Source organism: Rhagoletis zephyria, unplaced genomic scaffold, assembly GCF_001687245.7.
Source record: "Rhagoletis zephyria isolate East Lansing unplaced genomic scaffold, Rhagoletis_zephyria_1.1 Rzeph_scaffold_02237, whole genome shotgun sequence".
Taxonomy (NCBI): Eukaryota; Metazoa; Arthropoda; class Insecta; order Diptera; family Tephritidae; genus Rhagoletis; species Rhagoletis zephyria.
In genome coordinates, this window is record NW_016159321.1 from 67,366 (window position 1) to 81,302 (window position 13,937).

The following is a 13,937-nucleotide window of genomic DNA, read 5'->3' on the forward strand; positions in this document are numbered from 1 at the left end:
TTTTTTACTATTTCTTTAATTCGCACTCTGTGAGCGTAAATCTCTCAATTCTTTCATTCTTCTTCTTCCTGACAATTATCTGCTAGAAAAGAAAAGAAACCAGCTTCCGATATCAAATTGAAAAATTTTGACAGTTTATGCTGCCAAAGCAAAAACAAAATACATGTGAATTTTTCTTTTTGTACTCCTGCTTCATGATTCAATAATACAAGGTTAGATAATTATTGACAGCTGCGGTTTGACACTCCCTTACAAAAGGTTGCATTTACGAAGGACGGAGAAAGTGGAAGAATGAAATCCCTTGGTGCGAAAATGGTAGTAGAAAAGTACGCAAAGTAGGCAATTAGTAGTGAAACTCCTTTTGTAAATTCTAATGTATTTGCAGGAAATCTGGTATTTTAAACGAAATGTTGAACGTAATATTGATATATTTACGCGAATTACGTAATTTATGTGCTATTTAGCTGTATAAAAACTGCAAAATGACTCAAAATTAAAATAAGACTGCTATGAGATTGATGTAAACATCCAATTTAAAAACAGTTTATGTTTTCATCAGTTAAATATGCTTCATATGCAAAATCTTATACTTCTATTTCACACCAAAGCTACACTGTTTCCATGTAAATTTGCAAAGAAGCAACACTGTGCCACTGCTAAGGGAGCGGTGCGAGAGAGACAACTGTCAGTTTATCGAACCTTGTATTCAGGTGTATTAAACAAGGTGGTGTTGGGGCGACAGCTGAGTTTTTCGCCGTGGAGGCCATTACGTCAAAATGATGTGTTTGTTGTAATTCATACCAATGCCAGTATGGACATCAGCGTATAATTTGTTAGTGTAATTTTTTACTTATATACGGCCAACACCACCTTGTTAAATACGCCTTGCTTGTATTATTGAATCATGCTCCTGCTTCACCTTATATTAATTCGCCTTGAAAGAAACAAAACCATAAATTCGCGTTGGACTATTCACAATGTTATAAACTATTCACAGTTTTCTTACTAGCAGCTGTGCGCGCAATATTTAATTTTCGGCGGCTTGTTTCAAAAAAAATAAAAATTTGCCGAATTGGTGAGCAGCTTTTACATTTTTAATTACGATGAGCGCCAGCGATGGGATTTTTAATAACTTACGGCAAAAACTTGATGTTTTGGGTTACACACAAACATTGCCATTGGCTGGTATACCGTTGGTTGGAGCGCTCTTCGAAGATTTGGTCAAATCCACGGAGAGTCTACGAGATGCCAAGAAAAAAATTGTCGACTTGTTAGAGGTAAAGTTTTGTGGAAGGCTCTGTGATTGAAATGTATATATAAAATACACAACCAACTATAACCGGCAATATGTGGTTTGACCTCATTCTGTTGTCATGGTCAACATATATAATTTGTGTCGTGGCAAAACCTTTGATGTACGTACAAATGTAGTAGTTTTTACTCTTTTGTATGGTTTAGGAAAAGGCATGTTGGGAGTTGGGAGTTGAACCATACAAGTGTGACAATTCACGCCTGTTAGCTGAGTGCAATCAGCTGCATCAACAGAGTTTAAAGGATCGAGAGGAATATGAGCAGCGTAACTTCGGTGAGGCTATTTAATTATCAAATATTTGTACATACATATAAATTATACACAAAATTTTTTAATAATGCACGCTAGAATTAAGTCAGAAAATCCGTAACCTTGTTACGGATAAAATTCACCTAGAGGAGCACTCNACTTCGGTGAGGCTATTTAATTATCAAATATTTGTACATACATATAAATTTTACACAAAATTTTTTAATAATGCACGCTAGAATTAAGTCAGAAAATCCGTAACCTTGTTACGGATAAAATCCACCTAGAGGAGCACTGCCAGCAGCTGCAGCAGCAACTTGCATCATTGCTAGCAAAACAGCAAAGCTCATCACTTGCGCCCAATATGAAAAATGCTAAAGATAAAGGTAGTTTTTACTTTGCTCGGTCGAACGTTTAAAATATATTATAGATAAAACACTTTTCGCAGTAAAGAAACCTTTTATTAGCACAGTGCGTTCTGGCGAACGTATACCACCACTTATGGACAATGCTAGTAATTTACGATGCACTAAATGTAACACACAAACTATACATTCGCATGCACTAAATGGTGTCGGTAGCGCCCCCAGCGCAGCATTGAAAATTGAGTTGGAAAAGTTAGAGAATAGAGTAAAAGATTTAACAGAGCAATTGGAGTTCTATAAACGAAAGGTAATAACTGAGGCTTTTTGATTATAGTAGTGATAATGGTATGTATATGTTTCACTCTCATTTCGCCAGATTGAATCGCGTGATCGCGAAATACGTCGCTTGAATGATCTACTTATTGGTGGTCGCCCTCCCGCAGCACTTGCAAAGGACTGCTGTTTCAAAGATGTGCGTGGTTTGTCCGAAGATATAGAATTATTGCAGCGAGAGAAATCTCAGAGTTTGAATAAAGTACGTGAGTACCAGGAACAAATGCATGAGGCCATGGAACGTGCACTTTCGTTGGAGACCCAGAACAAGCAGTTGCAGAGGGAGCTTGATGAATTGAAAGAAGCGGCGCTGTCCGTGGAAACACAAGCAAATACGGAAATTGCACAGCGTGAAGAAGAGCTGGAAGAGTTGCAAAAAGAGTTGAAGAAACTGCGCTCAAGGCAAGAGAGGGTTGGCGATAATAGAACGCAGGTAGGTAGAAGAACCGATGGCGTTGGAGATGGCAATGCATGTGAGACAAGCGCAGTTGCTACGCTGCATGCAGACAAACGACGCCTAAATGAACGCATCAACGAGCTTACACAGCGCGGTAAGAAGCTGGAAAATGTATACCTGAATAATTGTTTTAAAATTTTGTACTTTAGATACGGAACTGAAGAGTGAAAATGAGCGCCTGCAGAAGAAAGTAATCAAACTCAAAGGAAAAATACATGGCATGCAAAAAGGTTAGAAAATAGAAACTCATTTTAAGTTATTTCTAATGCATGTAATTGAATATTTTGACTTGTTTCAATATATTAATTTTATTTAGAGCTTCAAGATAATGTGCAACAAAAAGAACAACGAATCGACGAAGAAAAAGTTAGAATCAAATCTGAGCGCGACTTTTTCCAAAAAGAATACTTGCGTCTGATAAGTAAGGCCGGTTCAGAAAAGGTAGTTAAAATGATTTGTCTAAATTTTGAACTTTTCATTTCACAAAATACCTTTTTTAATTTATCAGGAAATTGACTTCCTACAATCTCAAATAAAATCTAAGGACGATGAACTTCGTTTGCTGCGCGCTGAGCTTTGTCTACGCCAACAGGAACGCCTACTGCCGACGGTTGCCACAGCAAATGCGGCTAAAATTACCGCTCCAACTGAACGCTGCGACTTCAGACAAGCGCCACTAGCCAGCTGCACGTTCCAATAACTCTACTAAGTCCACATATAGTGCCTCAAGTAATGATTGTGTACAAGCTGTGGTCTTGCGAGCGGAGCGTGAACGTGATTGCGCACGCGCTGAATTGGAACGTGTTCGTCTGCGAACGTGATACGCTACGCGAAAAGCACGTGTCCATGCTGCAAGCGCAAGCGATGGATACTCAAAAGTCCCAAGCACATCTAAGCGAGCTGAATGCGCGCATACGACAGTTAGAACGTGAAAATCGTGATTTGAATTCAGCGCGCGTACCAAGTGAAACACATATTGTATTGCTCAAGGAGGAAATTGAAGAATTGAAGCGAAGGCTTTTTGAATTGCAAGAGGAAAACTCTAAGCTGCGCACCAATCAAAATCAGATGAAGTGGGTAATCGGTGGATAATATGTACAAATCCCTAAAATTATTCATTGCTTTTTATTTATGCTAGAATTTTGAATGAGCAAAGAGAACGCACGCTTCAGGAATGTCAAAGTAAGCTTACCATAGCAGAGCGGCAGTTGCAAACCGCAGATACGCGTTTAAATGATTTGGATACAAATCGTGAGACCACACATCGTGAAGCTACACAGTTGCGCAATGAAGTTGCTGCATTGAAAAAAACTTATGTGTCGCTTGAGAATGAGAAAGATAAAATATTGGTATGTATGTACATACATATTTACAAAAGATAGTATTGTCGCCATCAACACTGATGACATTAATTGCCATTTTTGGGAAATATGTCTATTAAAATTCCGATATATCCATCTGACTCGAAAGACAAAGTTTGAAACAATGTCTTAAAATATTTCTTGGGTTTATTAGAAAAGTCATTAAAGCATTACATGCGATCATTTCTTGTATCTAAACATTTTCTTGAAACAAATACACATGTATGTATGAATGATTTTCTTAATACAGCAACAATTAGATGCCAAAACTGAACGTGCGTACCAGTTAGAGTTTGAACTTAAGATTTGCAAGGAGAAACGAATTGCTTTGGAAAAGGAAGTTAAAGATTTAGAGGATCAGTTAAGGTTAGTGGTGCAATTTATTTATCTGTATATTTATTAGTTTACTTCTTTTATCTAAAATCGATTATAATCTGCTTTAAAACTTTTTCGAAAAAGGGCAATATCCGTAGCTAAAAGTTTGATGTATTTGTATGTAAATTTAGTACATTTATATTACGAATATATCGAATATACGTATGAAGCAGTATTCTCCATTATTTGCCAGTAGCCGTGGATAAGAGTTTGTCGTATTTTACTTTTGGCAGGTTTTGGGAAGTCGCAACTGAGGTTTGGAAGGCAATTTCTCAGAAACGCGACGATAGATTTTCCACAAAGCCTCGGAGCATGTTACTAGTTCAGGAAATTCTCAAATTATTTTGTTGTTTATTGCTAATTATTTTTGAGTATATGTAGGATCTTCTTTGGTAAAATTATGTCGAATGAAACATTTGTCAGCAATTTGGCAGCCATTTTGTATGGCATACGACAAAATGTGATAAAATTTTTTACTAAATTAACGATACCTTTTTTTTAATATCTCGGAAACTAAAGGATATATCTAAAATAGATAACGTCATTTCAAAGATGGATATGTTTAGTGTGGCTGCCCTATTAACTAAATTTTTACTAAGTGACGGACAAAATTTTAGTCAATATCTCGGAAAATAAAGGGCATATCCAAAAAATGATAACACCAATCGGAAAATATTATTTTAAAATAAATAACTGCATCTATAACTGAAAATCGTCAAAATAGCGCATACGACAATATTTTATCCAGGCGACGATTCATCCTCAGTGAGAGAAACATGAATGATAGTACGAAAACGCAAAAGCACTAACAATTTGCAACTTTTAGGAACAGTTGATTAGTCATTTATTTTCCGAAGCAATTTCCTGGATATTCATATAAATCCTTAAATGTCTCGTAACCGCTTAAACTTGGTAAACAAAGTAGGTTTTATACTAAATTAAGTAAATTCACGAGGCATGTTCACCCTATTAAGTTTATCGGGTGATCCATCTAGACCTTTTTAATAAAACAAAAACAATTAAAATAGAAATGGATGTCGGAAGAAACATCTCTCTCTGACATTTATTTTTTAAAAATGATTTCATTCAAATGTTGGCTGCATACAGAGCACAACCGTCGGATGCATTTATAACCTCCGTCCGAATTTTCCTGTCGAAGTGTCTGTCCTAGTTGATGAGCGTGACAACCTTCGTCAGGCCGATCCCGGAAATACCCGCATTAGGGATCTCAACGTGGAGAGGGATCCCAAAGGAGAGTCTTAGCGTCCGATAACACCCCTTTCCCAGTAGCGAATACACTTGAGGCCTTGCTACTTCCGCACTATACGAACTACCTGATCCCAGCGAGGCATCTGCATGGGTTCCGTAAAGTGCACAGCAGGACAATGGCACATGACGCCATAAACACTCAAAAAATTCATGGTCTGAACCGAACCCGCCCCTGCGAGAAAACAGTCTTAGTAACGCTGGACCTGTCAGGGGTTTGACACCGTCAGCCACTCCACGCTACTAGAAGACGTTGAGGCTCCTTCGCACAGGGACTCAAACGGTGGTCAGCGATTTACTTGAGTCGACATTCGTCAGTAATTTTTAAAGACAAAACCAGAAAACCGAGAAAAATTTAACGGGGAGTTCCACCCTTTTTACCACCTGAACGTAGGAGGTCAGACTTCAGCTAGGAATTCACGTCGATGGCGAAATAATCCCGACGGTGAATAACTCTAAAATTCTCGGAGTTACCTTCGATAGTCTGCTGTCAGAGTACAGAGGCGCAACAAGGTCCTCAATCGCTAGCCGGCAGCACATGGGCCAAAGACAAAGAAATGTTGTTGGCAACATACAAGGCAATTGGCCGGCCGGTTCTTAACTACGCTGCGCTCATTTGGTCGCCGGTTCTGGCAGGACGCAGTGGACGAAGCTACAGACTTACCAAAACACGGCGCTCCGGACAGCCACCAGACGCCTTCTGATGTCGCCACAGCACCACTACACGACGAGGCTCAGATGCTCCCCATGAAGGAGCATAACACAATGCTTTGTAAGCAGTTTCTAGTAGGATGTCACAGACGCGGGCACGCGAACAGATACCTTCTTGCAGCAGAGCCCTCGCCAAGGCACGTCACGAGCTGATGGACGAAGTCAAGAGGTTCATAAAACGACCTCTGGACCCGTCAGCTTACTCACAGAGAGTCGGTCCCCACTTACACCGACTCTCGACCGTTTTCGGAACACAACCACCAGACGTGGATAGGGCAGACCTTCGTTTGCCTCGGGAGACTCGGGCCACAATAGCCCAACTTCGCTCAGGCTACTGCAGCAGGTTAAACTCGTACCTGAGCAGATTAGAGGCAGATGTTCCCATCATGCGGATAGACACCCCACGACTAGAGACATCTCTTCGCATGCCCCTAAACCCCACTCAAGTAATCGAATTTGCACGCTTCCTGGGTTTCCCATTAGTTGAGCTTGACGACAACGATTAATGGACAAGGCAGGGCTCAGTACCCGCTACAATCATCTGGACGAAGGACGTCATTAAATTACGTGACAAGAGAAAAGTCATAAGGTCGCTGCTAGCCGGCAGCACCTTGGGAGCCGACAAAAAGACCCTGTTGCGCCAATTACCCACCGATGGAGCCGCAATTCCGTACTTGCCGTCCGTATCAACATATAAAATTGCTGCTGTTAGAGAGAGGGAGACAGAGAGAAGCAACGACAAGGCAGGGCTCAGTACCCGCTACAATCATCTGGACGAAGGACGTCATTAAATTACGTGACAAGAGAAAAGTCATAAGTTCGCTGCTAGCCGGCAGCACCTTGGGAGCCGACAAAGAGACCCTGTTGCGCCAATTACCTACCGACGGAGCCGCCATTCCGTACTTGCCGTCCGTATCAACATATAAAATTGCTGTTGTTAGAGAGAGGGAGAGAGAGAGAAGCAACGACAACGTCACCGTCATGCTGTGGTGAGTTTTTGTTATCACAAAAATCCTATGCGAACATACAAGGCGGTGGCAAACTATGCAGCGCCAGTGTGGTCAGCAGGAGTGACACGGGGTGAAGAAAGAACACAATGTCTTGCTATACTGGAAGTCGGACGTGGAAAGTCACCGTAGGCACAGCAGCGCTCTACGACCGGAGAACAACCTCGAGCCGCGCGTAGGACATGCACTTTTGACGAGGCGCGATACAAAGCAGAACCCAACCACATACACAACGATGCAGTCAGGGCGAGACTTGTACTCGTAAAGAACTACAACTACATAGCTATCTCGGTTAAACTCAGAAGTGACAAACACCTGCCCAGCANCACAACGATGCAGTCAGGGCGAGACTTGTACTCTTAAAGACTACAGCTACATAGCTATCTCGGTTAAACTCAGAAGTGACAAACACCTGCCCAGCAAACGGTCACGATCCACATAACTCCCAATATCTTCACATAAACCTCTAACACGACGGCGCTGACACAAAAACAACAATGCCAAACAGAACTCACGACATACAGGTCGACAATTTTAGTGGTTAAGATAAAGAAATAAGGCGATCGGCTGGTCGGTGCCAAATTAGTAGAACGCAGTGGACGGATCTTCGAACTGCACTTAGGACTCTGAACGGATATCTTTTGTTGTAGTCTGTGCATAATTTACACATTTAGATAGGCAATTGCTGGAGGTCAAGCTTAATGCCAGGTACGTTAGTACCCATGTCAGGGATATCAAGAGCCAGCTTCAGCCAGCTTCGTTCCGCGTTCATTCACTAAATTAGGACGGATTTAGTAAGTACAAAAAAAAAAACAGCATGACCTGTGCTCATATTTAATTTCTTTCGTTTTTTGTATTGCATAAAATAATATTTAACGCTCTTAATTTTACTATAAATATGCATATTTATCTCTTAATATGTATTCAAATGGCACACAGAAATCTCAAACACACAAAACAACAATGCTTTTTTTTTACTTACTTCACTAGTTGATTTGCTTCAAATTAATTATAAATCNTCTTAATTTTACTATAAATATGCATATTTATCTCTTAATATTTATTCAAATGGCACACAGAAATCTCAAACACACAAAACAACAATGCTTTTTTTTACTTACTTCACTAGTTGATTTGCTTCAAATTAATTATAAATCATTATTACACGGATCGAAAAACTTAAAATAATATAGTTTTATACAATTAATTTAACACTTTCATTTTACAAATACATATGTTTGATTTATCCGTGTTATCCGAAAAATTCTAAAAACCATCTAGAAGGATATGAAAAGAATCGAAAAAATATTTATAATTGAAACTATATATAAACAGTAGATATATGTACATACTTAATATAAAATAACATATTTAAAGGCAAACATACGAGCATGCTGAGGTACATTCGCAGGCACAGTAGTATCATACATACATACACTTATGTACAGGCAATATATAGACGCTGTTGGCGAGATAGCAGTATAGTTGAGAAGAAACGGGCATGCATTCGTTACAAAAATATGTAAATACATACATATGCAGAGTTGAAATTATACACAGTGCTCCTGAACCAATTTCAAGTTGACTTCGATAACCCAAAACCGTCTTCCGTTAAATCGCTGCTAACTTTTTTCTCGTTATATTGATATGCATTCCTTATATATTTTTATCTTGTGGTCTAAATAACATATTCGTACATACATTGTATTTACATAAAGTTTTATTGCTGTAGGATAACCCCATAACCCGTGCCGACTTGAAGTTTAAGTTTCGATCAAGAGTTGTACTGAGATCCCTGCTACATGGTATATTCTTTATTTTTACCCGTGAGCTTAATCGTAGTAAAACGGCGTTTTTAGCTTTTCAGGGATGGCCGGGCTATGTTAGACGGTCTGCTACAGTCAGAAGATCACTTGGGCATCTCATAGAGCCAGGGCCCATTAGTTTAGATGGTCTGCTCTTATCAAGAATTCACCATGGGATCTCATAACCCAGGAGAGAATATTTTCTAGAAACTTATCCCTACATGTCCTTAAATCATTGTCGATTTTTTAAAGAATGCAGACAGTCCCATCAGTGAAACGGTGCCCAAGCTATCCAGACCTCGCAGAAATGGTTCCCCAGAAATAACGTTTTTTCGTAGTGCGAGACATTTGACCTACTTAATTTGAAGTCACCTGTTCCTTTTACTACTTAGTAGCTACTCTGGAACTTTGAGATCAGCGAGTTCCTGTATACCCGGCTACATTCAGTCTCTCCTTCAAGGCAGCCTTACTGTATATCAAATAATTAAACTTTTGAGCGTACCAGATCCACCAAGCTTGCCAATTTTGTATAGACCTCAGCTATTAAAAACATTGTAGGAGTTTAAAAGTTTGTAAACCAGATCGGAATCTCTTCGTTACACGAAAGAGAGTTAGATTCTCTGTTTCTTCTGTTGGGAGGTTTGATGTTCTGACCAAAGCCTCGGTGATCTGTTAATCCTGTCTCTCCCTCTCTTTAGCCGCAACAATGTTTGAGCCTATCTATCCCTTGGCTTGGCCCTGATTGATAGACTAGTCGATTAAGGCAGCGTTTAATAAGACCGCCACATCAACAACGACACAACGAGTGAACTGCTCCCTTTAAGTACTTATAGAAGTGCGCGTAGCCAAACATTTTTATCTCGATTGCGCCCATTCCGAAATACAATTTGAAGGTCCCAAATCCGCTTATCCCGATATCTATCATAAATAAAGATTATTTTCCCGTCCCACCCGGAAATTTTTAGAGACCTACCCGATACCGCCGATCCCGGCCACTTTAAAATTAGTACCGTGGGTCCTACGGGTAAACCTCCTGGACCACTCGAATGGATATATTTTGAACAGACTTTAACCATCGTCAGTCATAACTGTGTTAAATGTAGTTGTGGAATACTTCAAGTAAAAGATCAGCACCGATTTCACGGAAAGTAGTTTTGGAGAATATGAACAGTTATACAAAATACTATGAGAACAGTTTCGTGGTCCGTTTTAATTGAACCTTTTGAGGAATCGGGGGCACTGTGATTACAAGTTTATGAATATAAATTACTTAGAAAGGCGAATCCAGAATGTATGAATAGCGCGAAGAGAACGTAAAACAGATTTAAGTTAGCCCACAGCATTCGGGTTCTACTTAAATTACATAAAAACTCGCATTCCCCATTTTGTTGTTAGTTTTAAAATTGAAAATTGGGAAAATTAAGATTTGCATTAAATTTAGAATTTTCGCGTTGCTTATTCAAATACCTCGCTAGTCCCACCGTGGGTGCATTACAGCGCGTTATGCGCGCTCGTGGTAAATTTCGCTCATCTTCATCATCATCCTTCGCTTCCGGCTCTACAGCGAGTGTGTAGCCCGGCCGGCATACACATTTCGCTTTAGTACCTAAAAATCGTTGTATTTGTGGACCAATTGTTTGGGTTTTTAGCGGCGCCAACCATTGGCCCGGCCCGCATGGCCCCCGCGTATATAACTTGTAACAATTCCCATTAATCTCCACCATGCCCGGTGTGGATTCGCATGTATTGTCCTCCTCTTCTGTGCCACCATTATCAACATTCGAACACTGCTGATCGAGATTCCAAATGACACCAGAGCAACCGCATATGCCGTTGTATGAGATGCCATCGACGGAGGGACGAGCGGTGAAATCGAATACCACCACCTGATGCAGGGAGCAAGGACCTTGTGAGCCAATGCGATAACAAGTATTCTGATCGGGAAAATAAAGTCGAGTTTTACCGCAGAAATTTCGTACACAACTGGTAGCATTAATTAGAAACTCGTTAGGTCCACACGGACCTCTGGTATAAAGGCGATAGCACAGGCCATCCTTCCAAGGCACGTAACCATCCTTGCATTGGCATTGCGCGCGGGGTATATCCGCCGCTGTATTGGCGACGGTGAAATTATCAGGCAGATTGAAGATATGGCCAGACGGGCAAGGTCCCGGCGTGTCTGCGAATATGCAATGCAAATGTTAACGCAACTGCTTAGTAAAATAAAAAAGAAGGTGACATTCATACTTAATTCATAGCACATTTGATGCACATCGCTGTAGTGTGGCAAATGCCGATGACAGTCGCAGCGGCCACCTGGCAGAAAGAGATCACCCGGTGCGGTGCAGGGACCTCTGGTATAGTGTTCGTGGCACGTCTCCTCTTGGTCATAATAGTAGTCACGCAGTGTACCTTCTGCTTCGCACTGAAATCAAGTTAAAAGTTAGGGTATAATACATTTTTCTTTCCACTTTCAAGTTATGTACATATGTACTAACCTTGCACTCGCCCAGCCCATCTTTATTTAACACCAACAGCTTGCCCCTAACACAAGGCCCTTTGGTATATTGCGCATAGCATTTACCTTCTTTTGGCCAGTAAATCATGCCTACCGGACACTGTCTTGCAATTTTGCAGCTGCCCCAACGATTGCTAGACCTGTAAGTGCATTCAATTATTTACTTACTGAATTTCACTTCAAATCAAGACCATCAGCCTACTTTCAATCGAAATACTGCTTACCTTCTACCCCCACTGACTGCCGTCCGTTCTTCTGGCATGGGCGCAAAAAAGGCACCATGTTCACATGGTCCGCGTTGAAAAATATCATGACATTTATTCGTCTCCGCACTTAACGCGGTACCTGGCGGACAGCGACATTCGGCAGATGGCGCATTATTTCGCGCCGCCTTCGTTTTGCCTCCATTGGGAGCTGGACTCAATTCCATAGTTTCCGGACATGGATAACCGATCGTGAAGATTTTGAAACATTGCTTGAGTGGTGGCCAATAGAGTAACTGCCAACCGCCAGGCATGCTAGCGCAGGGGTTCTTCTCGGGATCACTCCAAGGTGGTGGTACGATCGCCGCTTGGGTTGTTTTGTTTAGGAGTAGTGTGAGAAAGGCGATTATACTGATACCTGAGTGCAGCACGGTCCAGCAGAGCAGCAGCTTTCGGCGCTTCATTCTTAGGATCTCTGTGTTGTTGGGGGTAGCGTGCTAAAAGAAAAAAAAAAAACTTATTAGCCAATATCCACGATAGTCTTTAAGTTATTCTGAGTGTATCTATAATTTGTTGTGATGTTTTCATTTAAGTATCCTTGTCTTAACCCTGAACCATACAAATAGTCAGCACATTCGTTATAGTTTCGAGAAAGTAGACACTTTTCTTAGGAACCAGCATTAACACCGATAATAATGTCAGCATCGAAATCCAACGCATAATCGCTCTTGCCAACAAGTTCTACTTTGGACTCAGTAGGTAATTCAGGAGTAAAGTCCTTTATCTACGTACGAAAACCACACTCTGTACGTCACTCATCATGCCCGTTCAGGTATAAATATAGCGCAGAAGCATGCACAATGACAACATCCGCACGACAGCCGGCACGACAGCCGGTTCTACGTACCGGAATGACTCGGGTTTTACCCGACCAAGGGCTGTCGTTTCGGCGACTTAACCCCGGTTAGATCGGCGATACCCTTCAATCATTGTCTGTCCATGGAGCAACTCCCTGCAGCCGGATTGCTCCGCATCCTTCTTCTCCGGGCGGGCGTTGAGCCCAACCCCGGACCAGAAACATATTTCTGCTGTGTTTGCCAGAATCGACTCCATCCGAACTCCACTTCGGTTAGATGGAGTCACCTAAGAACCTGCTCTGGTCTTAGGTCTCACCGGGAGTGGACCACAAGCTATGTGGCTCCCTGCTGCTCAAGCCAAATGGCACAATCAGCCTCCACGGTAGTAGGTGACGTCAACGCGCACCACGATCTCTGGCACTCTAGCCTGGCCAATGGTCGTAGGGGAAATCTTTTGGCTGAGCAGATAGACGATTCGACATTCTGCACCATGAACGACGACGCCCCCACCAGGATTGTGGGTAGCTGCAGCAGCTCGCCAGACCTTACAATTGCTAGCGCTGGTCTGATCAATAGCATATCATGGCGACCTAGGCTAACACTAGCATCAGACCATCTACCCATAATCATCTCGATCAATAGCTTCGCTTCAGCTTCTCCACCCTTCGCACACCCACAAACGTACATGCTGGCGAACGCCAGTTCCGCAGGGTAGTCACTGCCACAGCGGCTCGCTTCATCTCGTCCGGACGTATCGCGGAAGTTCGCCCAAATTTCCCGGCCGAAGCAAATGAGCGTGACCACCTACGCCAGGTCGATCCCGGGGACCCTCGTCTGAGGGACCTTAATTTGGAGATTCGGGAACTGGTAAATCAGCACAAGCGGAAAAAGTGAGATCAGCACTTGAAGGCCTGTAACTTCACATCTGGTGTGAGTAAGCTCTGGTCAACCGTGAGGTCCTTGTCTAACCCAACGAAGCGTGATGACAAAGTGGGAATCTCATTCGNACAGCGGCTCGCTTCATCTCGTCCGGACGTATCGCGGAAGTTCGCCCAAATTTCCCGGCCGAAGCAAATGAGCGTGACCACCTACGCCAGGTCGATCCCGGGGACCCTCGT

At 41.9% G+C, this 13,937-nt stretch overlaps 2 protein-coding genes across 3 annotated transcripts in view; one reads left to right on the forward strand and one right to left on the reverse strand.

The window, feature by feature from the left end:
• Window positions 1-980: 980 nt before the first annotated feature.
• The window catches only part of Cep135 (Centrosomal protein 135kDa), a 21,465-nt gene continuing 8,508 nt past the window's right edge, over window positions 981-13,937 (forward strand). Inside the window, 12 exon segments of the mRNA XM_017620716.1 lie at window positions 981-1,277; window positions 1,459-1,585; window positions 1,801-1,947; window positions 2,010-2,233; window positions 2,303-2,810; window positions 2,866-2,946; window positions 3,033-3,157; window positions 3,225-3,401; window positions 3,403-3,525; window positions 3,527-3,789; window positions 3,855-4,065; window positions 4,328-4,443. Coding sequence (XP_017476205.1) covers window positions 1,104-1,277; window positions 1,459-1,585; window positions 1,801-1,947; window positions 2,010-2,233; window positions 2,303-2,810; window positions 2,866-2,946; window positions 3,033-3,157; window positions 3,225-3,401; window positions 3,403-3,525; window positions 3,527-3,789; window positions 3,855-4,065; window positions 4,328-4,443 — 2,276 coding nt within the window. The 5' untranslated portion in view covers window positions 981-1,103.
• LOC108366344 (uncharacterized) lies at window positions 8,681-12,453 on the reverse strand. 2 transcript variants are annotated; one of them, XM_017620718.1, is made up of 5 exons: window positions 11,984-12,453; window positions 11,740-11,899; window positions 11,489-11,666; window positions 10,709-11,420; window positions 8,681-8,713 (listed from the first exon to the last, which is right to left on the reverse strand). In XM_017620718.1, exons 1-5 carry the CDS (start codon window positions 12,424-12,426, stop codon window positions 8,689-8,691), a joined length of 1,518 nt encoding a protein of 505 aa, XP_017476207.1. In that variant the 5' UTR covers window positions 12,427-12,453; the 3' UTR covers window positions 8,681-8,688. The 2 variants fall into 2 exon arrangements, with proteins under 2 accessions (XP_017476207.1, XP_017476206.1); XM_017620717.1 differs by lacking the exon at window positions 8,681-8,713 and having other exon boundaries at window positions 10,278-11,420.

Bases quoted from the DNA above. Each gene is read 5' to 3' on its own strand.
- LOC108366344 (XM_017620717.1), bottom strand. From the start codon at position 12,426: ATGAAGCGCCGAAAGCTGCTGCTCTGCTGGACCGTGCTGCACTCAGGT. The intron at 11,900-11,983 runs GTAAGCAGTATT...ATGCACTTACAG, and splicing joins GCAGTCAGTGGGGGTAGAAG to GTCTAGCAATCGTTGGGGCA. The intron at 11,421-11,488 runs GTATGAATGTCA...GCATATTCGCAG, and splicing joins TCAAATGTGCTATGAATTAA to ACACGCCGGGACCTTGCCCG.